The following is a 27,744-nucleotide window of genomic DNA, read 5'->3' on the forward strand; positions in this document are numbered from 1 at the left end:
AATAGGTTTGTGGTGCTCCTGTCTGAAAAGCCTCTCAGGCCAATTCCAAAGCAAAACATATGTTCAAACCAAAAGGTTTATTTTAAAATACATCTTACTGCATGAAAGGCCTTTTTATATTTGTCTGGCATACTCAGAGCCTGATTACTGCCTGTGAAATACATTCCAGTGTCTGAGGCTTTGCTTTTCATCCAAACTCAACAGTTTTCTAGCCCTACCGTTTTAACCTATGGATTTTTGGTTTGTTTTCTTATGAAGAATAATTAGCCTAACGAAAGAAAAAAAAAAAAAAAAAGCACTTTAAATCGGTGCACTGGAATATCTTGTTATAAATACACTTGCAGATGTCCAGCTGCTTACAAAAAAAAAAAAAAAAAAGTGATTATATTTACAACTGGAAATCAGGAGTCAGGCAGAAAATCCTCTGTCCCACAGCAATCTCGTTTTTCCCCTCAATTGTTTAATCACCTTTACTGTTCATTAATTTGTTTCCTAGTGTCGAACATGTCCCTTGCTCTAAGGTAAGTCTTGTCCTGCCCACAGAGGACACAAAGAATGTCTCCTCACTTTTAGGACCCTGAACTCAGCTGCTCTGAAACTACAGCAGTTCACTGCAGGAAAAGTAAGGGGTGAGCAGAGTTAATCCCTGGAGGAAGTGCTTTATTCCAAAAGCAAACACCTTGTGGAAATCCTCCTGCACAGCTAGGCTTGTGCTTGTTCACCACTGAGTAAACCAAAGGCAGACACATCGACATTAGAGGATGGAGCAGGAGAAAAGGTGCCCCAGCTCCACAGAGGGGACAGGGATGTTCTGCAAGAGCTCCCTGCCTGCCTGGGGACAGGGCAGCAGCAGCTCCAGCCTCAGTGCATCCCACTCCTCACAGGGAATTAGAGCTGCTGCCTCTCTCCCCTCACACTTCCATCCTTTCCTACTCCAACCAGTTCTGCTCTTTCCTTCTCTGTGATAAAGAGAATTGAGGAGAGGAGCTCACAGATCCTGTCCCTTCAGCTGTTCCCAAGCTCCAGCACATCCCTCTGCTCCTGGCTGCAACAAGCTCAGCCACAGCCCCTCCATCTCACCTGCCAGTCACTACAGCCAACCTGCCTCCTCCACCACACACAGAGAAAACAACTCCAAATCCTCCTGGAGTCACCTCTGCCAGGGAAAAAAGAGATCCTGCACGTGAAGGATATTCTCTGAGGAAAATCAAACCTAACACAGCCACAGAAGCAAAGAGACAAGATGTGTTATGGCTGCAGCAATGCTTGTGTTTCACTTTCTCACATAATTCCTCCCAGGTTAGTCTGGAGGCTTTTAGTTGTGCTGCTTTATCACAGCCATTGTCACTTGGGCAGAATTAAATCTAAAAACCTTTCAGAGCCACAGAGGAACTCCCTGACACTGCCAAATGACACTGCCTGCAAATAGCAGGTTTCTGTTCTATGCAGTGAATGTGTTACGAGCTGCATCTCTGAGAAGTCACACCATAATCTACAGGCCAAGAGCAATGACAATAAAACACTCCATAAAAAACCAATACCAGACAGCACTTCAAACAGCTTTATTAAGAAAAATACTACCATGTGGGATGAGAAACCCAGAGTCTTTAGGTGTAAAACACTCCACTGGGTTTGCCATCAACCTGTCTCCAATATTCTACCCTACACCAGCCAGGTGCAGAGGGAGGATAGCACCTGCACTTCCCAGAAAGGGGCAGAGCTGTACAATTTTAAAGAATCGAGTCAGGACCTTAAAGATACTTCATCATGAAGAAGTCACCAACCCGAGAAATCACAGCTTTGCACCTAGATTCTTCAGAACACAGCACAAAGATCTGTTGCAGTAAGGAATCACCTAAGCACACATGGAAATAGCAGTTTGAGAGGGTGAGGATTTCACTCTGTCCATCTCTGCAATCACCTGGGGCTTCAACCAGCAGGCTGCAGGTATCTCTGGAGACCCAGAGCATCCCTAGGATGGATGGACCATCCATAGGATGGATGCATGGCACATCAGACTGTGACATGCTGCTCCCAGCCCACAGGATCTGCCAAGGAATAGGACAGGAATCACAACCATAGCTGCCCTTCTGTCACCTGGGCATTCAGACAATCCCAGGCACTGGCTCAGCTGGCAGTAAAACCCTTCTGGCAATGCCACTGAAAGCCAGCAACAACATCATCTCCTCCTGCACATGGAAGTCTCCCCTCCATCAACCCAGAATCCAGTGCCTGGCTCACAAGAAGATGGGAACTACAAAGACACGACTTTGCTTCATGGAAGGATTCAGCAAACCTCCAAACCTACTGGTAAAACCAAGAATACTGAGCCATACTAAGCTGAACTCTTGAGGAGCCAAGCATGAGCCACAAAACCATCACACATCTCCCTGAGTACCATCACATTCCAGTTGGAATTGTAAGCCTATCTGCCACCACCAGGCAGCAGCTTCTGGAAATGGGATACCATCAATTGAATCCTATGAAATAAAGCACCTCCTCTTCACAGAGTGCAACACAATCCTAAGAACACCAGCTAAATACCTGGACTACCCACAAAGAGGAGAGGATGCCATTGTACTCCGCTTTGTGTACATCATCTGCTTTGCAGGGCAGGAGAATAAAAAAAAAAGCTGCCCCAGGTTATGGCAAAAAAAGGGAGATATAAAATATAAAAATATCCAGCTGGTATCCAAACAAGTTCAGTTTCCACCTTTCCCCTTCCCCCTCCCACGAAGGAGCCACTCCAGAGGGATGCCCTGCAGTAAGAAGAGGTGGGAAACGATGAAAGGAGGACGTACTTTCACAGTACTGAGATCCATGGGGTGTTTGATGATATCGTGATAGTCGTGTAACTCCAAGGCCTCCGCATCCACGGGCTTGTAAAAGGGCCACGCGTAGGCCGCGTGCTTCTTGGAGAGCATCTCCTTGAGGATGCTGTCACAGTACTTGAGGTGCTCGGAGAGTTTGCCCTTCTTCCCCGCGTGCTGAGGGACCTCCCCGTCCTCCAGGTCCTTCTTTGGTGGTTTGATGGGGCGGCCGCCGCTCTCCCTGCGCGCGATGATTTTGGCCTGTTTGGGGTCCGACAGCGGCGTGGGGGACTCGCTCCTGCTGGCAGTGATGGCAGAGGTGGTGGGCGTGGTGGTGTCCGCTTTCCGCTTCACTCCCTTTTTCTGCAAGGGCAGAGGGACAGGCTCTGTGAGGGCACGCCCAGCACAAGCCCCGGTGTCGCCAGGTGGACACGCGGTCAGTTGTGTCAGGGCGAAAAAAGAGAGGGAAGTTAGTTTTTTGACCTTGATTTATATAGATTCTAGACAATGACCAGGGATTGGAGAAGGAGGTTGTCACCTCTCCGAGCACACTGGTCAAACTAGATATCCATCAGTTGTCCCTCCTCCGTAGAGGAATGTAAACAGGAAGAACAGTTTTACAAAACATCGCTTTTGTTTACATAAAATCTGTGAGAAACTCCGCTACAAAAATGCAAACATTGGGAGGCTGAAAAAGATCAGGGCGACACCCCAGCACTGCTCATCTTTAGTTTAGTCTGTCCTCTGGTAGAAACAACCCAGGTATTTCACTGGGATAAATGGGATTTGTGATATGGCTGTAACACTGCATGTCACCTGAGCCACAGCAACTCACCATTTTCATGGCTCATCTTTAGAGTTCAGCCTGTCCTCTGGTAGAAAAAAACCAGTTATTTCACTGGGATAAATGGGATTTGTGACTCCAACACACCATGGCTGTAACACTGTATTTCACCTGAGCCACAGTAACCAACCATTTGTGGGCTCCAACTTAGGTGCTGCAAAATGTGATGTTTCCCTGAGATGGAAGCCAGGACTCTTACCTTGTGTTTGCCTCATCCTGCAGCTCAGCTGATGCATGGGGACTGAGCAAGTGTCAGTAACTTAACCACATGTCTGAGTCCCCAGTGGCAGGCTGTAAGTTCTGAACCAAAGCATATTAATCACCAAAGATCCAGGAGCCCTCACTCCCCTGTATTTAAGTAGGTGTGCTAAGGTAGATTTTGCCTGAAGCAAACAAACCCTCTCACATAAATTCAAGCTGTGACTGTCCAGTCAGCTCTCTCGTGGTCCTATGAAGGATTTATTTCTCCGGAGAGGGAGATAGGGAGGAAAAAGTTCCTTAGAGAAATCTAAGGGAAATCTTAAGTAAATCCCAAGCAGAATTAATTCTGCAGTCTGTATTTGGCAAACTCACTTCTGGGTTTATCCTTGAGTTTTAAAATGAAATTGATTCTCAGAAGCAAGTTATTTGGACAGAAACTGAAATATGAGACAGGTTTCTGAGGAGGACAGCTTAGCTGCAAGATCTGAGTTACAATTTCTCCAGCAATTCCCAAACTATTGAGCTAAAAAGCAAAAGAATTCTGTGCCTCTGCTGGTCCAAGCAACCTCACAACCAAAGCTGTTGCAGTTAATTCCACAGTTTAGATTAAAAGACACCCAGTTTTCTCTGAGCTGCGCTTTCATCATTTTTAAAGCAATACACAGCTTGCTAAGAAAATTTCAATTATTTAGGTAATGTCTTCATTTACCCATAAATTAACATAATAAATAGCAAAACACCAATGACAACTCCCAAAAGATTACTCAGTAGAGAAGACAGAACTAATGCACCCAAAACCTGCAGGCAACATCAGTCTCCTCCAACTGGAGCGACAGGCTTGTCTTGAACTGGTTGAAAGCAGAGAGGAACATTCCTAATGCTGGAGCCTGCAAACCTTAAAGGAACAGCCCCAGTAAAAAATCAGGAGCTCAGTCAGAGGAGGGAAGAGATGCTTTGAGCTGCAAACATTACAGGAACAGCTCCAATAAAAAATCAGGAGCTCAGTCAGAGGAAGGAGGAGATGTTTTGAGCTGCAAACCTTACAGGAACAGCCCTAGTAAAATCAGGAGTTCAGTCAGAAGCGGGAAGAGTTGCCTTGAGCTGCAAACCTTACAGAACAGCCCCAGTAAAATCAGGAGCTCAGTCAGAGGAGGGAAGAGATGCCTTGAGCTGCAAACCTTACAGAACAGCCCCAGTAAAATCAGGAGCTCGGTTGCAGAGGGAAGACGTACTTTGAGCTATTTGGTGTAAAATACAGAATTCCAAGAGCCCTGGAGCAGCAGCACAGGGGGAAGGCTCTGAAAGGAGAGGCTGGAACTGAGCTGCAGCAAGCACAGCTGACACCACCTCGGCTGGACCTTGTGAAAACCGGCAGAATTGCCCCGAATGAACACCCAAGGACAGCAGCAGGAAGGCAGGGAGCCGGCAGGGAGGGCAGGCAGCACAGCCCTGCTCAGAGCCCTGGCCCTGGCACAGGAACTGCCCGCATTTACCTTGACGACCGGCGGCGTGGGAGGCACCACGGGCATGATCGGAGCGGCGGGAGGCGGCGGGGCGGCGGCGGCGGGGGCGGCGACAGGAGGGACATTGGCGGTGATGGTTGGCACGGGGGTGGCAGCGATGACGGGCGTCTGAGACACGGCTGGAGGGACGTTCTGGAACGGGGCCGGCGGGGACACGGAAGACACGGCCACGGCTTGCTGCGCTCCTTTGGAAGGAACGAGAGAGGGAAAGGTGCTGCTGGTTACTGGGAGCACGCTGGGAGCAAACTGGATTTGGCTTGTTCCCCCTCCCAGGGAGAGCAGCAAGGACACAGTGTGATCTGCTCGCTGCTGTTACACCCGGGGTACAACAAAAGTGAGGAGTCTCTCACTTCAGTCCTTGTACCGCGGGTTTAAGTCAGCCACAAGCAAAAGAAATAATTCCGGCTTTTTCACATGGAGTGTGTGCTGCTCTGGGACAGTGTTCACACCCAGAGCTGCATTGGGCTCAGCAAAGAGCAGGAGATGGAACAGTGGGAGGTGTTCACACCATGCAAATGGCAATACCCACTGCCCTAAGCTACCTGAGCAGCCAGGAGGCCAGAGCACTTCAGATTCGCTATTCCCAAGTGCACAGGGTGGGATTCTCGGGGTTTTCCTGTGCAGGGACAGGAGATGGGCTCAGTGATTCCTGTGGGTCCCTTCCAACTTCGTATTTTATGATTCTCAGTACAGCTTAAAGCTTCCTGATGGCCTCAATGCCTCTGATGCTACATCTGCACTGCTAAAAACCTGGCTACTGGTGTAACAGTAAAGGGGACAAAACCTAAACCTACTACCTAATAACCAAAGCAGCAATCCTCCTTCTATGTTTTATCAAAGGATGTCGAAAAGATGCATTATCATTAATTTCTCTGAGCTTGGATAGACTTATAGCTCCATTTAGCACCTGAAATGTGGGAAAACAGAGGAATAATTGACTCTCCCAGAGCAACAATTAGACCTTGTTTAGAGGAAAAAAAACCAACAACAAAACTGCAATCATTTAACTCAGCCCACACAAGGCCCTTTATGAACTGTTTTACCATGCTTGGACATTTTAGTCCTAAATCCATTTAAAATCAATTCTAGGTAAGCTGAACTAAATTTAGATTCCACTGATACGCAATGATCTATCTACACAGCCTTTTGCAATGGCTTAATAAATCTTTAATTTTATGATGTTGTAACCACGTGTGCAAAAGAAAAATATTCAAAGTTTAAGGAATTAGCACAATTTGAGTCCAAGTCTCTGCTGTGTCAGATTTCTGATTTTTGCCAGGGCACAGGGTGGGCTGTGTAAACCCAAATCTGTGAAGACTTTCCATGCCACGGTGTGGCACTGGCAGCAGACTGGCATTTCTGATCACCTTGCTTTTCCTTGCCTTGGTTTCTTCTTTGCTTAGAGAAGCAACAGCACTGCCCTCCCTCACTGAAGTGCTGCCTGGATGGGCAAGTCACAGATGGCAAGACTGGTGTGACAAATGCAGGGTGGCCTTGAGACAGACGAGCCCCGAAACCCTGAGTGAGCATCACCCAGACATCTCACACCTTCCTCCCCACTGCTGTGACTGTGAGACCACGCTCTCCCTTCCCAGCCTCTTCACCATCTGCAAAGGCCAGCAGCCTGGAAGGAGGGTCAGGCTTTGGGAACAGCTCCCAACATTCCCTGTCCCTGGCTGGATCCGTACCTGCGCTCTGTGTGCCCGCTGAGGGCTTGCGACCTTTGCCTTTAGGAACTGGGGGTAGCAATTCCACCTCCTCCTGAGGCATCTGGGCAACCTTCTGCAGAAATATCTTCTCCAAGGCTTGGGCCATGAGGACAATGTCATCTGTGGGCTGCACAAAGAAGAATGTGAGCCTTTGTTGTAGCGTTCACATATCTGAAGCGGCGAGGTTGAAGATCGGGCTTAGAAAACACTGATGCCCTTCAAATAAATTATGGTATTCAAACGCTGACAATAAACAGATAAGCTCCTCTCCCTCCTTGCTCGCCACTTTCCCGTTCTTCTATTCTGCTCTAGCATGCAGTAATTACAGCCCCTAAGTGTGCTGCATCCAGAGAATTATCAGGACTTCAGTAGGAGCCTGATAAACCAGTATCCTGTGCAGCAGTGTGGAAGCAGCAAACTGGAACAGATGAGCTGTCCTTCCCTGCCTGCCAGCAGGTCCAAGGGAAGAGGCTAAACACACATTCTCTGGCTCAAACTAATTAATTTGTTTCAGCTGTTCTCCAGTCTGGGCCTATGATGACAAACGACTGGAGAAAACAGAACACAAAGAATTTTAACAATCTAACAAAACAGCAAACAACCCAAACCCAAAATAATAATAATCAATCCAAATGTGTGTAAATATGAACATATTTATGCAGACACAGTCCAAGAACAGAGTTATGATTCTTGCACCCCTTTCTGCTGCTAACAGATACTGTTTAGTGTCAAGAATCTAACACACAGCATTAAAGCACCTCAAAACACCTGCAGAGCACTGCATTAAGTGCAGCTCATCCCAGAAAGCTCCTAACTGAAAATAAAAGAAATAAAAACTTGCTGCATAACCCCAGAAGAGAAATCTACCTATAATTAAAAGGCGTATTTGCCATTGTAACTAGTCTGGGGGCAGAAAGAGGCAGCACAAAGACAGCTTTGTGCATTCCAAGTAACGTGGTTGCAATTAGTGGCATTTCAAATCCTTGCAAGGAGGGCCCAGAGCCGGCCCTGTTCAAAACCTGCACAGTAACAGGGGTAGGTGGGTGTTTTCTAAAGGCTTTTCTGCTCCTTTTTACCTTGTTATAAATGTAACAGTTTGTAAACATGGTGTTGAAATCCTGCATACATTCACTGGCACTCCAATAATAGTTGTGCTCCAGGCGCTTCTTGATCGTCCCCATGTCCATGGGGTTTTTTATGATTTTGTGATAATCCTGTTGGAAAAACAGGGAAGATGTTACATCTCCTGATTCAGTTTTGTTCACCTCTCCCTCTAACCCCTGCTTTTTCTCATCTCCCCCTCCTAAAAAACACCCCCTCAAATTTTGTGGAAATTGTAAATGTAAATATACATTCATTTATTTTCTAATTTGTATATTTTTTTAGTCTCACCATTATTACAAACCAGACTCTAAAACACATAACCTCCAGTCTGGGAATCAGCATTTTTACCTCTCTTTTAAAAAGGCTGCCTCTGGCCCTCACAGAAGTTTATCAGGGCTGGCTAAAACTGTGCTCAAAGCTTCATTCTCTAATTTTAAGTGAATTTTGGCCTTTAAAAGGTTCCCACCTGTTCACCCAGTTTCCCCCTGGGCTGGAGCACTGCAGAGGCTGTGATCAGCCCGGGGATGCTGCAGGGCTGTGCAGTGCCATTTTCCTGTTCTGGATTAGAGCACCAAAGCCTCTCTTGCTGGCTCAGCCACTGGCTGAGCCCAACACCATTCCAGGCACTGATATTTCCATTTTAAACAATCCCAAAACCCAATCTGACCAACACAAAACTTCCCAGGCTGAGAAGGCGACAGATGCGTACCGGCAAATTGAGTTTAATTGCATCGACGGGCTGGTAGAAAGGCCAAGCAAACTGATGCTTCCACAAGGTCTTCACCACAACATTCTGCATGTACTGCAGCTGGTTGGTCTTCCTGCCAGGTTTGTTGGGATTAGTCACCTCTGGAGGTGGAGGATTCACGGGGCCCTGAGGAGCCTGGATGGCTGAGGTGACCGTCGACATCTTCCTGCTCGGGCTCTCACTCGCTGTCACTGCGGCAGCAACGGGGAGATTTTCTCTCTTCCTTTATGCTCCCTGAATGGGACTGACATCCCATTTCCAGGGTGCAACCATACAACCTAGAGCAAACTAGAGAGAGACAGAGAGAGGGCAGGGTGTAAACGCAGATTTTTGAAACAGGCAGGTTGAGACGCTTCTGCCGTGGACAATATTTAAACTTGGGCTTTTTACCCCGTTAACTTTGTTCCTGGAACAGTTTATCTTGGAGATGGGCACAGTTCAAGACCCAAGAAATCGTGTAACAGCAAGTTTAAAGCCTGCAGAGACACAGCAAGCTTCATGGGACTAGTTCTTGCTTTAGCTGGCTCAGAGACCACCTTCATGTCAAGAAAACACTCGGGGCAAGCTCAGAATCTGGTCAGGGGAATACAGTTAGGATGTAATGCAGACTCCCATGAATGCACTGATGCAAGCTGCTAAATCCATAGCTTCCAGCTCCATGTAAACTGAAGGGCATTGTCTCTAGAGCCACGCTGCCTGGCACTGGGTCAGCTCACAGGGCTCTGCTCTGGAGCAATGGGCACTCTGAAATCCCGTCATGAAGAGCACACGACAGCTGCCAGAGGACCTCAATGCAGGGAAACGAAAGGAGGGGCAGAGGGAGATGCTGTGAACTGCTGTGAGTGAAAGGTGTCACCAGAAACAGCCTGACCTGAAGTGATCTGCACTCTGAATCTCATAAATGTCTTATTATGCCTCTTACTGCCTGCACCTGACTGCTTTTGACCTCAGTTTTGTACCAAAGTTAAGAGACCCGGGCTCGAATAATAACTGGTGTTATGCTGATATCCCATGACCTGGCTCAGACAGTGCTGTCATGTTCTCTCTCAAAAGCACATTTGAAAGAGAGGAGAATACATAAATTGCATTATTGTACTCTGGTTTTCCCTCTGCAAACTGCAGAGGTAAAAATAGCCCACTATCACTGTGCCTTGTGTAGCATATGGTAAACAGCTTTGCTATGTCATCTCCCATAAACATTGGATATTGCAGCTCACATCAGGACTGCAGCTACTCTTCTCATGGCAAACAGACCACAATCACTTTCTGGAGGCAAATTATTTCAAATATGTTTAGAAAGCCATACAAATACTCTGACATACACTTCTTGGCTGAACAGAGAAACATGAACAGGGACAGAAGCTGCAGCAACACCGGGAGGAAAAAAACAGCAGGGAGATATCCTAGGAAAAAACTCAAAAACCTCTGCTTTAATACAGCCCTAATCATCTCTACTGAATATCTGGACTAAATATAGAACATCAACTTACCCTGTGAGCTGCTGATTAGATGGAGGCAAAAAGTAAACACATACCTAACTTGGGGAAATTTTACCAAAATAGCTGTGTACAAACAAACAGATCTGCAGCAGAGAGGGAGGAACTGCTACAAACCCAAACCGAACCCCTGTTCACAAATAATCACGTGATTATTTGTGCAGGAAACAGATAAGTCCACTTCTGCTGCTGCCACCATTTATTCACACCACCCACTATATTCCAAGGATGGAGAAAAATACCAGGAGGACTCTCTTGTGTCATGGATTTAAGTATAGCTCCAGAATCAAGCTTCTGTTTTCAATAGCTCAGGAGCCCAGCTTAGTTCCAAAAGGACTGGTCTCTCATCTCATCATGCTGCTGGTGACAGGCAGAGTGAACATCAAGCTGCCAAAAGTGATGCTGGCATCCTCTGGACAAGGAATTTCATAACTAGGATGTTACTTGGGATTTCAGAGTTGGAAGAGACCTGGCGAAGCATTTTCTCCCAGTGTTCCATCAAGTCAAAGCAGCAGCAGAAATATTGCAAAATTCAATCTTCAGATCGAGGGGGGTAAATAGCCAAAGAATTAAAAACAACCAAAAAGAAGATAATTAGGAAGTTTCACTCAGCCTCCTTCTGGGGAGCTCCCTGCATGGATTCAGGTTTCTGAGCAACATCCATCATCCCAGAGAATGCAACGCTGGCTGCAGGGCCCTGGTGACCACCACTGAAGCATTTTGTTTGCTGTCTTCTTGATTAACAAACTGAATCCAGTGCAAAGATTGAGGGGAAATAAAACATCCACAGAGAGCAATTCCTACTGCTAGAGAGCATTTGGGTCACAAGTCTGAAACTATGCAGTGTAACTTAAGTCTTCCCTTTAAATAACCCGAGGCTAAATATGATTCTCTTTTCATTTGAATTTCCTGATGTCCTACCTCTCAAACTCCAAATCTGATAAGGATTTTTAATTAATTTGTATTAAACCCCAGGACTGTAATTCAACAAACCACAGCTCCATAGCTCCTACCTCTCTCAGACTTTTTCTCTCCCTGACCTTAGCCAAGGCTTGCAGTATCTTCACCCCACAGCCCCTCATCTGTGCCATGGAGATAGTGAGAGCTCCTTTCTGTCCCCACCCAGCAGAGAAAACTCTCTGGGACAGGCACTGCCTCTCCACGGGGCCATTTTGATCCTAAACAAGGCTTGTACAGTCCACATAAAAGGATGGAACAGTCATCAGTGACACAAGGCAGAAAGGATTTTAATTAAGAACATCACCAAAACAAGGAGGGGCAGAACCATGACCAAGCCAACTTGGTCATTCCCCTGCTCCTCTGTAACTTCCACGCTCCAGCACAATGGTTTTTACACCCAGAAGTGGCTCCAAACCTCCCAGCAGCACTGGCATTGCACTGCTGGATCCTGCAGGAGACAGAAATAGCTGCCTGGACTATCTGGCAGCACTGGAAGCTACTGTCCTGCCATAAATACAGCTTTAATGTGCCTGTGCCTCACTGCACCTTTAACTCTTGGTCCAGCAGTTTCCTCACCATCTGCTGGGGAAGCTGCTTTGATACTGGATCACAATGTAATTTTTAAAACTATGAATTTGCTTCTACAGCCATTCTTTAAGACTCAAAAATGGTATAATTTTTTAGAATGTAAAAAGCAGGACTATGAGGAATCTGGAAGATGAGGGTAAAAATGCTTTGAAAATGTCCAAAAAGCAATGACTTTGAATTAAAGATAAATTAATGGCTGAGAAATCTACTCCATGTGCAACATCATTTATTAAGTGAGGCAAGTAAGAGCCCTGACCATGTGACATCCCAAATTCCCACACAAATCATCCAAGAGGACACTTTAGCAGACACACAGACCAAAAACAGGCTCCTAAAAACTGTCCCACAAGTACAGGTAGAATTGAAGTACACAGCTCTTGTCTAAGCACTCCAGCACCTACTGAAACTGCACTGGTATTGATAAATATTTAAACTATTAGGGACAGTGAGCCAGGACATCACTGTACAAGGTTCTGTACAAGCCTGGAGCAAAGACTGCCAAAACCAGACATCATGTGCACCTTCCAGTGAGGGGCTAAGGTGAGACTTCTTCCAGCCCTGCAGTAATAACTTCTTAAATTTTAATTTTTAAATCACTACTTATCCTGTTCCTCAGCCCTATAATGCTCAAGTAGCAGGAGCTGTTCTTGATTTCTCTGTCTGCACAAGTACTTTTGATATTGCACATTTTAAATACACCCTAAAGTGCTGTCACACGCTGAAAGGCTGAACACTGCTTCTCCTTCTGATTCAGTCTGAGATAGTAATTAAAAACAAACCCCAAAACCTCAAAGAAAGGAGGTTTTAAGTTCTGGAGTTTAAGTCTTTTTGTTGCTAAGTTGCAACCTCAGTGTGGCAAAGCAGGCATCAAAAACCCCAGCTAGGTTGGATGGATTTTTTCTTTGGAAAAAAAACCAAACCTTTCTTCCACTGACTCTCTCACACTGGGTCAGTCAGCGGAGAGAGACAACTGGCACGGAGAAAACATGTAAACGACTGCCTGCACTAGCAGGAGAACATGCTCCTGTGTGCAGTGGTGGGGACTATTTTAGAAGCAGCTCTGAAGCCCCACGCAGGGAGCAGTGTGCCAGCACTCCTGCTGCTCCAGCCGACGGCTCTGCCACTTCCTTTGGCACTGCCCAACATTTAACGGATGCTTTACTCCAGGGCAAGACCCGATGGGGTTTGTTTTGATTGCAAACTTACAGCAAGCTTTATGTCAGCCTGGCAAGCCCAACAATTCCTTGGGTTTTCCCCCTCCCTTAGTAGAGTATTTCTGCCTGGGTAATTTGGACATTGATCAAAATCTGGCACAATTCCAGCCCGGGCCAGAAACAGCCACATAAATCTTCCCATCAGGGAAAATTATCAAGTTGGAAAGATGTTCCTTGACCTCGTTGTTATCTGAACATTTTTATTTACATTACAGTAGCACACAGAGGCTGGGCAGAGACCAAGGTCCCTTGGCACTTCACACTGTGCACACACAAAGCCCCTGCTCCTTCCTCAAAGGGCTGCTGCTCACAACTCACACTTTACACCACGGTGAGGCGACTTGCCCAGAGCCCCCCAGTCAGCAGCCAGACCCAAAATTTGCCAGCAGGGCAGTCAGAGCAGTGTCCTCCAAGCATTGCCTCCCCACATTGGCTCCTTGCAGCCTCCAAAGCAGATTCCCAGCCTCCTTTTTTCCCAACAGCTGGAAATTTGGTCGGATTTGCCACCCATGTGCTAGTGCCCATGTCAGAGAAGCAGCTCAGCCTTGGTCATCTTGCCCAGACTTTTCTCTGCAGGAGAGGTTTAGCACTACTAGACCTCAATCCAAACTCAGGTAAGGTTATTTATGAGGGTTGTACCCATTTCATTCACGGCTGTAGAAAAGGCTACACCAGCACTTCTCCAGTCTCCTCAGAAGGAAATAAAACTTATGGATGCCTCCTTTTCCTCCTCCTTTTCCTCCCTTTCCCAGCCCCACACAGCAACTGAACTACAGGCAGCTTTCAGTACCTACTACACCCGTCAGCAGGGATGGTGTCATCCAACTCAAGGGATGTGCAATTTGAGAGCAAGACTTGAGGACAGTTGCTTTATCATCCAACCCTGGCAGACAGACACACTACACACAACATGCCACCCCCTCAAGACACTGGGATTTACACTTCAGGAGCTGGGAATTTGGCTCGTGGTGCCCCCGTGGCACACTGCAGCACTCTGAAAGTCCATCCTGCCGTCCTTGCTGTCTCCCAAATCATTAATTCCACACGTCACAGATTCGCTTTCCATGCATATTATTTTGAGCACCGCCCTGAGAACATCCTGAGACTGGGAGATGCAACTGTGTCCTGAGCTCACCTCTGCATGAGGGAGGGGAAAAGATCACAGCAGATTAAGTCAGTTCCTTGGCTTTTGACTTGGTTGGTTTAATGCTCATCAGATTATGCAGATGGCTTTCCCACCCTTGGTCTCTCCTTGGCTATTATAAGAGCAGGTGTTCCCTCAGTAAGGAGCCCGTGGGTTCCTAACCAGCCAGGAGCAACTGGTAATTTCAATTTGATGCCTACTCTGCCCCCTGCAAATCATGCTGCTGTAAGATCTCTGATGGGATGCCTTCAAACCCAGGGGTACCCAAAAGTCACTTTAACAAAAGCACTGGAAACTTATAAACACTGTTTATATTTATTTCAGGCACCTCAAATAAAATGATGGACTCTGATAATTTGAGGCCAGACTATTCCTCTCCCCCAAGTCACTAATGCCACAAGAAGCACCTTCCAATAAAGCCTGGGCAGGAATTTAGCTGCATGTCACACACAAATCAGATGGGGCTCAACTGATTCCTAAAGGCTGCACTTTCAAGTGCAGGGAGTGATGTTTAACACTAAACCAAGTTCATTTTCATAGCTTTGAATTTGGTTTTGAGAAGAGTTTTAAGAGAGCAAGGTCAGTAAACAATTAGGCATGGTTGACCTTTCTTTGCACTGGGTGAGGACAGAATGACCTCTGGACATCGCTTTTTGTGCTCCCCTGAAGACACAGAGGCAAATTTCAACTCAGACTGTGTTGGTTTTGTGCAGCTCCTGAGTTACAGAGGTTTGTTAGAAAGGCTACAGGAGGAAGGAAAAGTGGTTGGTTACAGAGCTTACTCTGGTGTTGGATTCCTGACTGAAGGAGCTCAGGCAGCTTTGACTGCAGGAAGGTCTGCACTCAGATAAGCTGAACTGCACTTATGAAAAAATCACCAGGAGGCACTTGAGCAAATTAACTGGGTGGCCTATCATGAAAACGTTAACAAATGCTTAGCTGTAATAAATAAGCTCTATGAACAGGTTCCAGAGTACGTGGAGCAGCTGGTGGCTTGCACATCCAAATCAACAGGATAGGAATGGGTAGGTGCTTAACAGGAAAATGCTGATGGCTGTGCCTCTCACAAGATACACAAATTACACCTTTATGGCAATGGGGAAAAAAAAAAAAGTTGTTAGGCTTTTACATAAGGGAGATTTGGCACAGCAAGTGAAGTGTTTGGGATAACCACGTCTGGCAGACTCTGCCCGTGCCATCTTTCCCCAGAGGGGAAAGGTGGAGATGCAGTGGAATTACCTCGTGTGACCCACAGTGCTGAACCCACAACACCTCATAGGGGGCAGAGCCAGGGAGAAACCAGACAGCCAAAACTTGCAGGGAAAAGATCCTGCATAGAGCAGATTTTCTCTCTTATTATTTGGCAACTCCTAGCACTTTCAGGGATGGCTGCAGCCCTGTAAAAGCCCCCGTGCAGCAGCAGCCCTGCAGCCTGCGACATCAGACTAAAAGGACACCCTGGGAAGTGCTGGCACCAGGCCACATTCCATCCGTGCTCACAACATGTCAGGAGCAGGACAGGGGGCAGGAGAGCTCGGGGAGGCAGGAGCGTGGCTGAGGGCACACTGGAAGCACAGTGCAAACCACAACACAGCCAGCACCCAGGCCTGTGGGATCCAGGAACCACTTCAAGCCTGACCCTGCAAAGTGCTCAGCAGCTTTCTCCTCTCTCACTAAGCTGCAAGGTCTCTGTGGCTCAGCGCCTCACCACAGAGGGTTTTACTGACTTACCACCTGCAAGATACAACTAATTGGTCAATCAAGATAAACCTCTTTCCAAGGAAGATTTAAGCAGAGGCAGGAACAAACTCAAGCTCTGCACACTTTGTGGTTTCTCTACCTGAGTCAATTCCTTTTCCAGCTGTCTGTTAGAGGTAAAACGACAAGGGAAGTTCAGTGCTGCATATCTGGGGCTGGAGACTCTCGTCAGACGTGTGGGTGCTGCCACTGTCTCAGTTACACCCGCTGGGAGAGCTGAGGGACTCAGTGCCCTCCTGCCCTGGAGGAATATCCTCTCCCTGCAGCAGAACAGGAGCCCAGCAAAAGAAATCCCTCTGCACAAGGGCCAGGGGTGCAGGAGCACGGAGATCCTGCCCTCTGCCTTCACACAGTCTAAAACAGCACAAAAAGAAACTGCAACCTAATCAGGAAGAGATAGCTCTCTGTTTACATGGAAGCTGGCCAAGGAGTGGAAAAACTTCTGGTGAGCCCAAATTCAAGGCTTGCTGATGGGCACAGCAAAAGACTCCACAGACTCAGTCACAACTTCTGCAGGCTGGCCAATTCTGCAAATTCAGAACTGGCACAAATGCTGCCTGCTGGATGCCTTCTTTGTTATTTCATCCCTCTGTGTTTCTGGAATTACCATCACTTTTAGCTTCACAGAGGGACACAATCTACTCTTCCACTTCTACTCACCTCTGGTTTTGCATTCAAATCCATACTTCAACAACAAACAGAACTATAAATCCATTTCCTTGCCTGGGTTTGAACCACAGTCACCCTTTCTAAGCATCCTTCACATCAGCATCCCCAACTGCTCTCAAAGTGGGAAACAAACTGTGTGACAAGCTGATGTTCCTTCAGCCTCAACTTGCTTGTAACAGATCTCAGTGGCAGGAAATCTCTGAATTCTGCTTACCCAGCCATCAGAAAATGGAGCTGCCACAGCTTATGGAGCAAAAGACAAAAATCTCACTTGCTGAGAGCTGTTAAGAAGAAACCACCCAGCTAAAAGTCCAGGAGCAACAGGTCCATCCTGGACACGCCAGCCCAGTGACAAGCAGCAGGCTGAGGCAGTTAATCATTTCAAAATTGGATGATAATGCTGAATAGTCTTAACCTGATACTCAGTGGTTTCAGCAGAAGTCAGCCTGGGGCTGCTTCTGCTTGTATTCCATCAGGAAACAAAACCGGTGGATAGAAACAGATATAAATACTACTGAGCAGATAAACTACAAGAAGAAACAGGCAGCTATCCTACACCCTCTGGGAGAAAGTAAAACATAGAGAAAGTCAGGAAAAGAAAGGAGGGATGAGTAGAGTGAGGAGACAGAAGTGAAAGCTCCCAGTTTGAAAATATGATTGACCACAGGCTGCTGTTAAATGCTGGATCACACACAGACTGCTTTTCTGAACCACAGGCTAAGGCACCATAACCCATCTCCTTCAAGGCTCTGCCTCCTCATTTCCCCTAGTTCCCCTTTTCCTTTACAGCCTCCCTTCTCCAAAGCACAACTCCTCCAACAGTGATGCTCCTGACCACTCATCCTGCGACTCCAGCAAACCATTTTGCAAATCTCAGGTCAACACACTGTATTCCAGTTAAATTATTAAAAACCAACCAAACTTACTGAAATAAGAACAAAAAAATCCCCCCACATTCTGGCCCTGTCCCAAGTTTCAGCCAGTGCATGCACAGCAGCAGCATTTAGGTACATACAGTAAAACAGAACGTGGCAACACCCACACAGGGTCCAGAACTCCTAATGGGGTTGTTGTACATCTACACCCTCGTTTTCTGCTTTTTAAAGGATGTGATCTGCACAGTAAAACATCTGAGTCCTGAAAAAGTCAGCCCTTCCTCTTTTTAATCAGAATATGCTGCTCTGTGTACTTTTACAGCATAAGGAAAAGCCTCAAACTCACTCCACTTGATTCAGCATACAGTGAATGAATGCCACAGAGCCTTTCCACAACACGTTTTGCCATGATTGTTTCTTTTTCTGCGCTCTGATTTACAAAAAGGAGAGATTATTGGACAGAAAGCTTTTTGAAGAAAAGTCTAAAAAAAAGGGAAAAGAAAAAGCCACAAGAGCTCAACTACTTCCCTGCTGGTCAGAGCATCTCCAAGCGTCTGCTGTACCTGCACAGAATTACAAAAACTCCCAGAACAAGCCAGCCTGCTGACAGTTCTGACACCCCAGGCTGCAGGCTGCTTATCCCCCACTTGGAAAATGGGGTATCAATACTTCCACTGCCATCTGCAATTGAAGTCATTAGCCTTTTCCCATGCGTGTATAGATCAGCTCCTTCTCAGGGTTATGGTTGCACCAAATTTTAAAGAAAGGGGGAGAAAAAAAGAATCAAGAGCACAAAGGAGGCTGTATTTACAGGGTGTTCAAATACCATCACTGGGGTTTCTGGAAACAACTTCTTGACTAAGTATAACACTCCTTGTCACTGGAAGAAAGTGCAAAGCTGAATCTGCCATCTGCTTTATCCCTTTGCCCACACTGCAGCAACTCTTTGAAAACGTTTCTAAAAGATAAACCACAACACCCAAAAGGTCCTTAGTGACACCTGATAGAGAGGGGGGATTAGACACAGTCAAATTCCAACTCCAGTTGAGTTTAAGAGGCTACAGAAACAGGAAGATCACCTCCTCTTTATGAAACTTAGTACAGAAAGTACTCTGAGCAAAGTATAAAATACAGAGCCCTTGCAAATAGCACTTAATTCCTCTGTATTACCTATTTAAAGGGTTGTTTCCTGCTCTGTGGAGCTAAGAATCTACCTTGCAATTTTCCCTTACAGCACCAGTTCTGCAAGGCCATATATCAGCATTATTAATATGATTTACAAGTGCTACAGATGTTCTCCTTAGGGGCAGCTCCATGCAAACATCGACAGACTTCCAATAAACAGACCCAGATCCATCTGTTAACTTGTTTGAAGCCTTTCACTGTACAGAGCAGAACCAAAGTGATTCATTAGAGAAAATATCTTCATCAACAACCTCCCCTGCACACTTCTTGCGCTCCAATATTTTCTCCTACTTAACTTCAAAATTTATTTTCATGTATTTAAATGATTAAAGTTACTATTTTGAAAAAGAACAGATTCATTTCAGGATACAAAGCATTACAAGTGTAGTAAAAACGGATGAGCCGCCACTGGTTTAAATCATGCTCTGGGTTTAACAACTACAGCACTGCACCTTTCCCATGCAAAGTCCATCTAAAATCAATACACGACAATCAAGTCAGTTTAAGGGGATGAAGGATGAAATTAAAGGGATTGAATTACCCTGACATAAATATACTGCTTGTTAGCTGAGCCACAGTAATGTTAGAGCTGTTAATGGGCCAGGGGAAGAGCCCCCACACACCGAGGGAATTATTGCAGCTCTGCAGGCAGAGCAACCACTTGTTACACCAGCCACCCTCCCATTGAAGACCACCACTCATCCCCTGTGCACACTCCCACCAGCTCGGCTTTATCTGTTCCCAAAGCAATTGAAGTGCCCTGTGTTTGAACAAGCACATTGTCCCGGAATAACTCCGTGTGTTAACTTAAAGCAAACACAGCCACACAAGTACAAAAGGCTCAATGGGGGCTACTACTTCCGATGAAAAGTGATTTTGCTAAGGTTGGCTAGATCCATAAACTCACTCAGCTATGCAAGGAAGTTCCAGGTCAGCTGAGGTGTGAACAAACCGTGGTAGTTCAGCTGCTGTCGCTCCCTCAGAGAGCATCAAAGCAGTTTTCTCAGTTTGTGCCTTTGAATTTAAATCCCCTGCAAGAAAGGGGAAAAAATTGTATCTTAAAGTCTCTCACCCCTCCCTACGCAGGGAGCAGAGGGCTGGTGATTCAGGAAAAAGGGGGAAGGTGCTCCTTGCTGCCTCAGCCCCCAGGGAACAGCGCTGAAGGCAGCTGGACAGAAGGACAGGCTCCTGCCAGGAGGAGCACAGCCTGCCCAGCACAGCCCCTGCTGAGAGCACCCACGGCTTACAGCACACAAGCCCTAAGCTGCTCAGAGCTCCTGCATATGGATGAAGCAGCAAGGAAACATGACCACGACAGTGGGGACACAAGTACCCCACTTAATTCCCATGTGGTTTGTTCCTGCCCAGGAAAGGAATACACTTTTAGCACACTGGTTGATCCATAATACTCCCACTCAGGCAAGCGCTTACTCCCGGGGAAACTCAGAGGAACATTCCCTCTCTCTTCACTGAAGAGCTGCACTTCAACATTATTTCACAGATCCTGAGCAGGATTGTAGCAGCAAGAGAAAAGCTGCAAAAAGCAGTGCTTTCCAGGAAGGAACAGTGAAAAGTGATGCTTTCCAGGAAGGAACAGCACTCTCCAGTAAACTCCGACAATTCTTACACACGTGTGCTCAGTTTATCACTTCCACTACAGCTCACAGCACAACACCGTTCCTAAACCAGCCTTGGTAAGCAAAAGGGCAGCTACTGCAAAGCTCTGGAGTGCAAACTCTGCACTTGCTTATAGCCAAACCAATGGACCAGGGCAGTTTTAGAAAACAGATTTATCTCAGCATGGCCATATCGATGGGTTTTGAGGAAGGGAGACCTCCAACCAGGCACCCTCTGTGATGTTACACAAGGAGGAGCTGAGCACTTGAAAAGACAAAGTACCAGAAGGAGAAACGTGCATTTTCTCCAATACAGGTAGGCTTTGGTTACAACAGGAGAGTCAGGCACAGTGAAGAACAGCTCAGCCTGTACATCTGTGCCAGGACACGCTCTGCATGGATGTCAGAGCAGCTGTGTCAGGAAAGCTCCCCAAGAGTAAACTCCAAGACTGGAACAACAATCCTTTCCTGTCCCTGCTTCTCTTTTTTTAAAGGAAAGGCAGGAGCAAACAGGATCATTCCCAAAGCAGACTGCTGTCAATCACATCTGAGTCTAAATCTCAAAGTCTGACAGTAAATGGGATCAGTGCAGACAGGGAAATTTGTGCCAGGTTGGTCACTCAAGCGCAGAAATTTCACCTCAAATTGTCTTTGCTACACCTGTTGCAATGCTGGTGGAGAGCAGAAGGCCCTGCTCCCAGGAAAGAAGGGAAAAACTCCACTGAGCAAGTTATCCACGCTGCTGAAACATTTCCAAATATGACAACATCTGCTGAAAAGAGACCAAGGCCTGGAAAGGTGCAAAAGGAACCCAAAACAGAGGTGAGTAGTTTCTTCAGTCAGTACCGTACCAAGAAGAAGGGAAAAGGACTACTAGAAAACACAGCACATTACAGAGAATTTCTGCACTGCTCTCCAGAAGGATTTACATCCTTCCAACACCAGCTTTAGCAACAAGTGGGTTAAAGAGTTTGTGTGCCACAAAGTTTTTTCACCTCCAGGAAGCACTGGTGATTGACAAATCAACGCTGATGTCGCAGTGAGATCCCGTGGAATGAAAAGCTGGAGATGCACAGACCCTTCCAAAATGTCCTGACAGCTCACTGAGCAGCACAGCACACAATGGCTCCCTCCCAACTCCCAGAACTCCACTGCTTACAGCGGGCTTCTGGGCTATTACTAAAGAATAACGTGGCAAATTGAAATAAAACAAAACAAAAAAAACCCCAAGAAAACCAAACACCGCGTGCAACAAAACAAAACATATGGCTCATGGTAATGATTGGGAAACCCACTGAGGATTAATGAATTTTGCAAATTAGCAAAGAAGGAGCAACCGGGATTAAAGAGAACAATCGACAACACTGAGATGCAAAACACTCTTTGTTCATTTATTTAGCAAAGTGTAGTTCTGCCTGTGCTGAAAGCACCTGATAGCTTACCAAAGTAGACAGAGTAATATATTTTGTAAAAGTAATTAAGCCTTTGAAATATGAGACCTCAGTACATCACTCGGCTGCTGCCGAGGAGAGGGATTTGACTCCCGAGTTGTTTGTGCTGTCAACAAGAGTGATCAGGCTCCCAGATTACTCCCCGGAGGAGGAGTGAGATTCTAGGAGTGCAGCAGGGCTTGGCTGGAAACCCACAGCCCACTGCACAAGTGGCTCCCCTCGAAGGGAAACGGTAAATATTAAACAGCATCATTCAGAACATGCACCAAGACGTGCCTGGGAAAACTCTGGGAAGCCCCAGCTCAGCGCTGCCTTCAGCCTCACAGGGAGACATCCTCAGCCCTGGCCTGCAAGTGAGGTTTGAGGGTATCAAACACCCCCGAGATGAGTTTTGGACACACAGTTCTAAACTCAGTAAAGAGGCCTTCTGCAAGATTATTAAGAACTGTCATTTAGGTCGTTGTACACAGCAGTGCAAAGACACAAGCCCATAAACACTTGCATTTGCAGACACTGACTAATAATAACAAAATCAGCCTTCTTTAAAGGCAGATAGTGCAAGGGCAAGGCTGCCCAGCACACTTACTGAGCTGGAACGCAGGCTTCAACGTGCTTTTCCTCTAAATACTTTTTAAATGACAAGAACTGAAGTTTTTGTAAGCACTTCAATGCTTAAATGACACCGGTTTTATTTCCAGAAGCCTAGTTTTTATTTGAAGATAACAGAACACTCCAGAGTCAGCTTTGAAAACAACCCTCAGACACTTCACATTGCACGTGCATTCTTTCTTAATTTAAACTCTGCATGCATAGGTCACTACAACTAAAAAGCCTTTTGCTGCAATAGCTACTGTCTCAGCACTGAAGAGACAATATTGCAATCAAGCTTATGCTGAACATTGTATACCACTGTTACCCCGTGCCCAACCCTTTTATTAAACATTGTCTCAAAACACTAAATAAGCATGAGTGAGTATTTTTATCCAGCGCAGACTAAAGAGAAAAGAAATACACCATCTTAGCGTTTCTCCTTTCCAGTCTTTGAGGTCTGGAGTTACTCTGTTTCAGCAGGAGCCTCCCAGGGTATTATTAAAAACTCCCCAAACTTCTGTGCTTAAAAAAAAAAAATAATAAAAAATGAGACACCCAGCAGTCTGCCAGCACTGTGACCTGCAGATCAGGAGGCAAAGACCTGCATTCACAGAACGCTCAAGCAGTTAGGGAGTTGTAAGCAATACAGATTGTGGCTTTTTTTTTTTTTTTTCCTGCTTGTAAAGCAAAGAAACTGCTTTGGGGACTTCTTGTTTGTTTTGATCGATGCATATTTAATCTGCACTTGTCACCCAGATCCTGCAGCACATATGGTAGTCACCAAGTCCCCTCTTAATACCTTGGCTTAGCACTGTGTGAATTAAAGACAACAGTTCCAGCTTTAAAACTAAACTTCCAGTTTCATATAGACACACCCCCCCAGTACACTCACGTTGCAGACATTAAAAATATTAACAAGCATATTAAAAACGTGCTTCTCTATTCCCAGCAGGTGTGCTCTGTTAATTATGTCAGCTCCTAACCTATTATTTACCAGTGTCAGGGAACTTAAGATGTTAAAAACAAAAATAATATCCCAAAACCTACGTACAGAAGTTTGAAATATTAGCCAAGCCATCACATTTGCTCGTCCAAACAAGTTTATTTTAGTAACTTTTGGCTCCTGAAGAAACCAACCGAAAGGAATATCCACACTCTGGGACTGTCACAGAACATTTACCCCGAACCTGACAGAACGCGTTCCCCACGTTGTCAAAAGTCAATTGTGGAGGAAAACACGTTGTGAATTAACACCCTGCGAGACCCAACCACGTAAAGACACACACACAGAGCCGCGACCTGAACACTACAGCTTTGTTTGAAAGTGAAACCAAGCAGGCTACAAATAATGCTCTATCCCCAGCGCCCAGGGAGCTTGCCAAACCCAAACAAGAAGCATAAACGGAGGAGAAGGACGGCTGAGTTTTGAAGTTTTACATTTTATTATCGGTAGCATTATTTATAGCGCGACACTTCTATATATAAATCTGCGATCTGCGTTTCTTTTTACACCTAGAAAGCAGATCAAGTTTAGGCGGCGAACCCTCGGGTTTCCATTTATTTGCGAAAGTTTGGTAAACACCGGATATTTACACGAGCGGAGCAGCTGGGTACCCACACACACACACACACACAAATAAATGCATGCGGACACGGACAACACGCGAAACGCGCACTTTTCCAGCCCATCATCGCCGCCTGCTCAGACCCTTTCCCAGCTCCCAAGGCAGCGGCGGCCCGGGGAAATGGCCGGAGCAGGCGGGCGCTGGCCCAGGGCTCCGCTCCGCGCCCCACACACCCGCAGCCTGCCGAGTGCCCCTCTCCCTTTTCCTCCGCGCTGCTTTTTCATTTCTCTCTTCTTTTTTATTTTTTTTCCCCTCCTTTTCCCTCTCTCTTTTTTTTTTTTTTCTCCTTTTTCTCTCTCTCTTTCTTTTTTGCCTTGTTTTCAAGAGCGCCTTGCCTACAAGCCCTCCTTCTTTTTCCTCTCTCGCCCCTAATTTTCCCCTTCAAAAAGATGGCGGGCACACAGAGCGAGCGAGGGAAAGCGAGCGAGAGAGAGAGAGAGAGGGGGAAGAAGAAAAAAAACCAAACCAACCCAAACACCAAAAAAACCAAAAAAATAAAATAGAGAGAAAGAGAGAGAGAGAAAGAAGAAGAGAAAGCAAGCCCGTCCTGCGTTGGGGCGCGGGGCTCGGCGGGGCCGCGGCTGCGGCCGGCCGGGGCGTCTTCGGGCGCTCAGCGAGAAGGGGAGGGGGAGCAGAAGATGGAGAAGAAGCGGCAGAAGAAGAAAAGGGTGGGCAGGAGCGGCGGGGCCGGGAGGAAATCAATGGCCAGGCTGCAGCCAGCCCCGCCGCGCTTTGTTACAATTGTGGCGGCGCACAAAGGCTGCGGGGCCGAGGGGAGCGACGCGGGGCTCTCGCAACAAGGAGCGGGAGGAAGAGAGGAGGGGAAAAAAAAAAAATTAAAAAAAAAAAAAAAATCAGCATTGGCCTTTCCCAAGTGGGTTTTGCTTTCCTCCCCCTTCTTCCCCGGCCCCCCTCCCTCCAGAAACCATGGCCCAGTGCTAGCAATGCACACCCAAGCATCTAACAAATAAAGGGAAAGATTAAATAGATTACTTTGCCCCGGCAGCTCCAGCAACGTTTGCCTTACAGTCCCTCCAGTTGCTCTTCTTTTTATCCTCGGCAAGGCAGTATAATAGATGCGCTACAGCGCCCGAGCGCTCATGCGCCGCGCCGCAAGGCCGTGTGGGTATCGTAGTCCCGGCCCGGGCCGGGCCACAAGCGGCGGCCTCAGGCCGAACTACAAATCCCAGAAGGCCGCGGGCGCCCCGCGGCCCCCGCGCCCTCCCCGGAGCGGCGGGCAGGGGCCGGCGGCGGCAGGGTGATGGCCCGGGCAGCGGGGCCGCCCCACGCCGCGTCCCCGGCGGGGAAAGCGCCCCCAGGGGCTCGGGGACGGGGCAGCCGCCACACGGAGCCGGGCGGAGGTGACGGCGGGCGGGTGTCCCCCGGACAGACATGGCCGGGGAAAATCCCGGCTTCCCCCGTCCGCCCGCGTCGCGCCCGCCGAGGGGACGAGCAGAGGCTGAAAAGTGCGGCTGGAAACGCGAGTGGGAGCCACGCGTGCTGCGGGAGGGCGAGCTGGAAATCACAACCGCTCTCGCCCCCTTTTTGTGTGTGGGGTTTTTTTTTTTTTTGTTTTGTTTTGGGTTTGTATTTTTTTTTTTTTTTTAAATCGCGGTTTGCATTGGGTAATGCGCTCTCGCATTTATTACGCAACAACTAATACGAGCTGCAATAAAAATAGCCCGCCGCCGATGCACGCTGGAGGAGCGAGCGGCCAAAAAAAAAAAAAAAATCCGTCAAGAAAACCCACAGCCCGATGTAGTTTGTGCATTTCATAACACTGTCAACTGCTGAAAACAACAGAAATTAATCTAATGTATACAATAAAAACAATGTGAGTTTTAACAGCACGCCACCATAAAAGCATCAACAAACATCAGCACTGTTAAAAACACTTCCAAGTAACAGATCCACACAGCCCATGTCCTAAAGCAAATCCACAACTGCAAACAGACGTGAAAACAAAACAAAACAAAAAAAACTGTTATAAGCCAAAATATGACTGAATTGCTGCAGAAAAAAAAAATATAATAGAACTACTGGAAAATAAATGAGGGGAATGTCTGAGTGCCAGTATGGAATAAGGCAGAGTGAGAGGATTTCTCTGTGGACACGTGTGCCAGCAGAGGCTGCCACGCTGCTGCTTCAGACAGCCACATGCTGATGCCAATTAATAAGTCAGTTTATTGTAACCATAAGGTGAAGGCAGTTTTAGTAAAAGACCTTATTTCCAGAAGATTAGGTTTAGAAAAACACGACCAACGGGACTGAAATTTCTCCAGAGGTATGATATAATCAGAAAGATTGTACAGGCTTAAGAGAATTCCATTTAGCCATGCTTGCAGCTGCCTCAGGATGGGACCAAAATTGTGCACATGCCTTAGCCAACCTCCCCCCAAAAAGGGCTTTTTGGCACTCAGCGTCAAGGGTTGGGCAAATTCAGGAACCAGAAACTTGCTCACAACTCTACCACTCTTGGATACATTTACTAAGGCAGCATTTGGTGCATCTGCATCAACAGATCCAAATCCCACCCTAGTGAGTGTGTGAGACTTGCCTCCTGCCAGCTGACCCTTTTGACTTGACCATCAGGTGTACCCCAAAGTCACCTCCCCACATGGTCTCTGCAGGGGCACAAAGCATGCAAGCAGTGAGAAAAAAGTAAATTCTAGGAATTCTTAAGGAGAACCACCACACTTTGGTGTAGTGGTGTAGTGGTGTGGTTCACAAACCTGATTGCCAAAAAGAGAGGAAATCCCTTTGAGACACCACCTGAACTCTGTCCTGCTCACAAGTGACCTGAACTCCAGATACCTGGGAATAGGGGTAAGGACTGGATTTTGAGCACTTTTTGCCATTGTTCTGCTCTAAACCCCATTTCAAAGCAATCTAAAAGACCACAAGTGTATCACAGCATTTGAGAGCTGAAGGGAACCAGGGCAGCTCTTCTGACTGCACTGTCCTGCTCCAGGATGTACCTGAGCCACATGGATAACCAGAGTAGGAATTCCTGAGTGCCCTAAAACATACACAGACACCAAATCCATGAGCATGACCAAAGAGCCCCTAAATGAAAACTGCTGCAGCTCTAGGCATGGGGGCTGGGAAAAGTTGGCAGCTGAAGCTTTCCAAGGGAGGGGGCAGGGAGAAATGGGCTGAGTGTTCATTATGAGCACTTGGAGAAATGGACTCCTCCGTGCACTCTAAAGACTCCTTTTCAGCTAAATCATAACCTGAAAGCTTGGCTTTTAAAAGTATTTATATTTTAGTTGCAGACAAAGTCCTGCAACAAAAGAAGTGTTGGCCGCAATGTACGACTTGGCAGAGCCACAAGGAACTGAACAGGGGTCTCCTAATGCAAAGTGCTCAGCAACCCCAGCAACAGACACAGAGCACAACAGCAGAGAAAAGAGAGACTGGGGAGTGCAGGCAGAAAGGCAGCGACAAGAGAAGCCAGAGAGCAGAAACTCTGAGAGCATAAAACTCTCCAGGCTAGCAGAGCACTCACCTCACAGTGAATGTGCACGAGTTCAATATTGGAGTTTGATCCTCTCTGTAAATCCACTGTCAGGAGCACGATGATGAAGAGTGCATCCAAACTGCAACCCAAAAGGAGTCTCCAGTTACACCTTA

General features: G+C 46.8%; 1 protein-coding gene across 2 annotated transcripts in view; it reads right to left on the reverse strand.

The window, feature by feature from the left end:
* The window catches only part of BRD3 (bromodomain containing 3), a 36,574-nt gene extending 11,327 nt beyond the window's left edge, over nt 1-25,247 (reverse strand). For both annotated transcript variants that reach the window (XM_066332858.1, XM_066332859.1), the window contains exons 1-6: nt 25,105-25,247; nt 8,901-9,227; nt 8,164-8,301; nt 7,067-7,214; nt 5,349-5,563; nt 2,802-3,173 (exon numbers count right to left, since the gene is read on the reverse strand). In XM_066332858.1, the coding sequence (XP_066188955.1) occupies nt 2,802-3,173; nt 5,349-5,563; nt 7,067-7,214; nt 8,164-8,301; nt 8,901-9,101 (1,074 nt within the window). In that variant the 5' untranslated portion in view covers nt 9,102-9,227; nt 25,105-25,247. The remainder of the gene's footprint in view (nt 1-2,801; nt 3,174-5,348; nt 5,564-7,066; nt 7,215-8,163; nt 8,302-8,900; nt 9,228-25,104) is intronic.
* Nucleotides 25,248-27,744: the final 2,497 nt, after the last annotated feature.

Source organism: Sylvia atricapilla, chromosome 19, assembly GCF_009819655.1.
Source record: "Sylvia atricapilla isolate bSylAtr1 chromosome 19, bSylAtr1.pri, whole genome shotgun sequence".
Taxonomy (NCBI): domain Eukaryota; kingdom Metazoa; phylum Chordata; class Aves; order Passeriformes; family Sylviidae; genus Sylvia; species Sylvia atricapilla.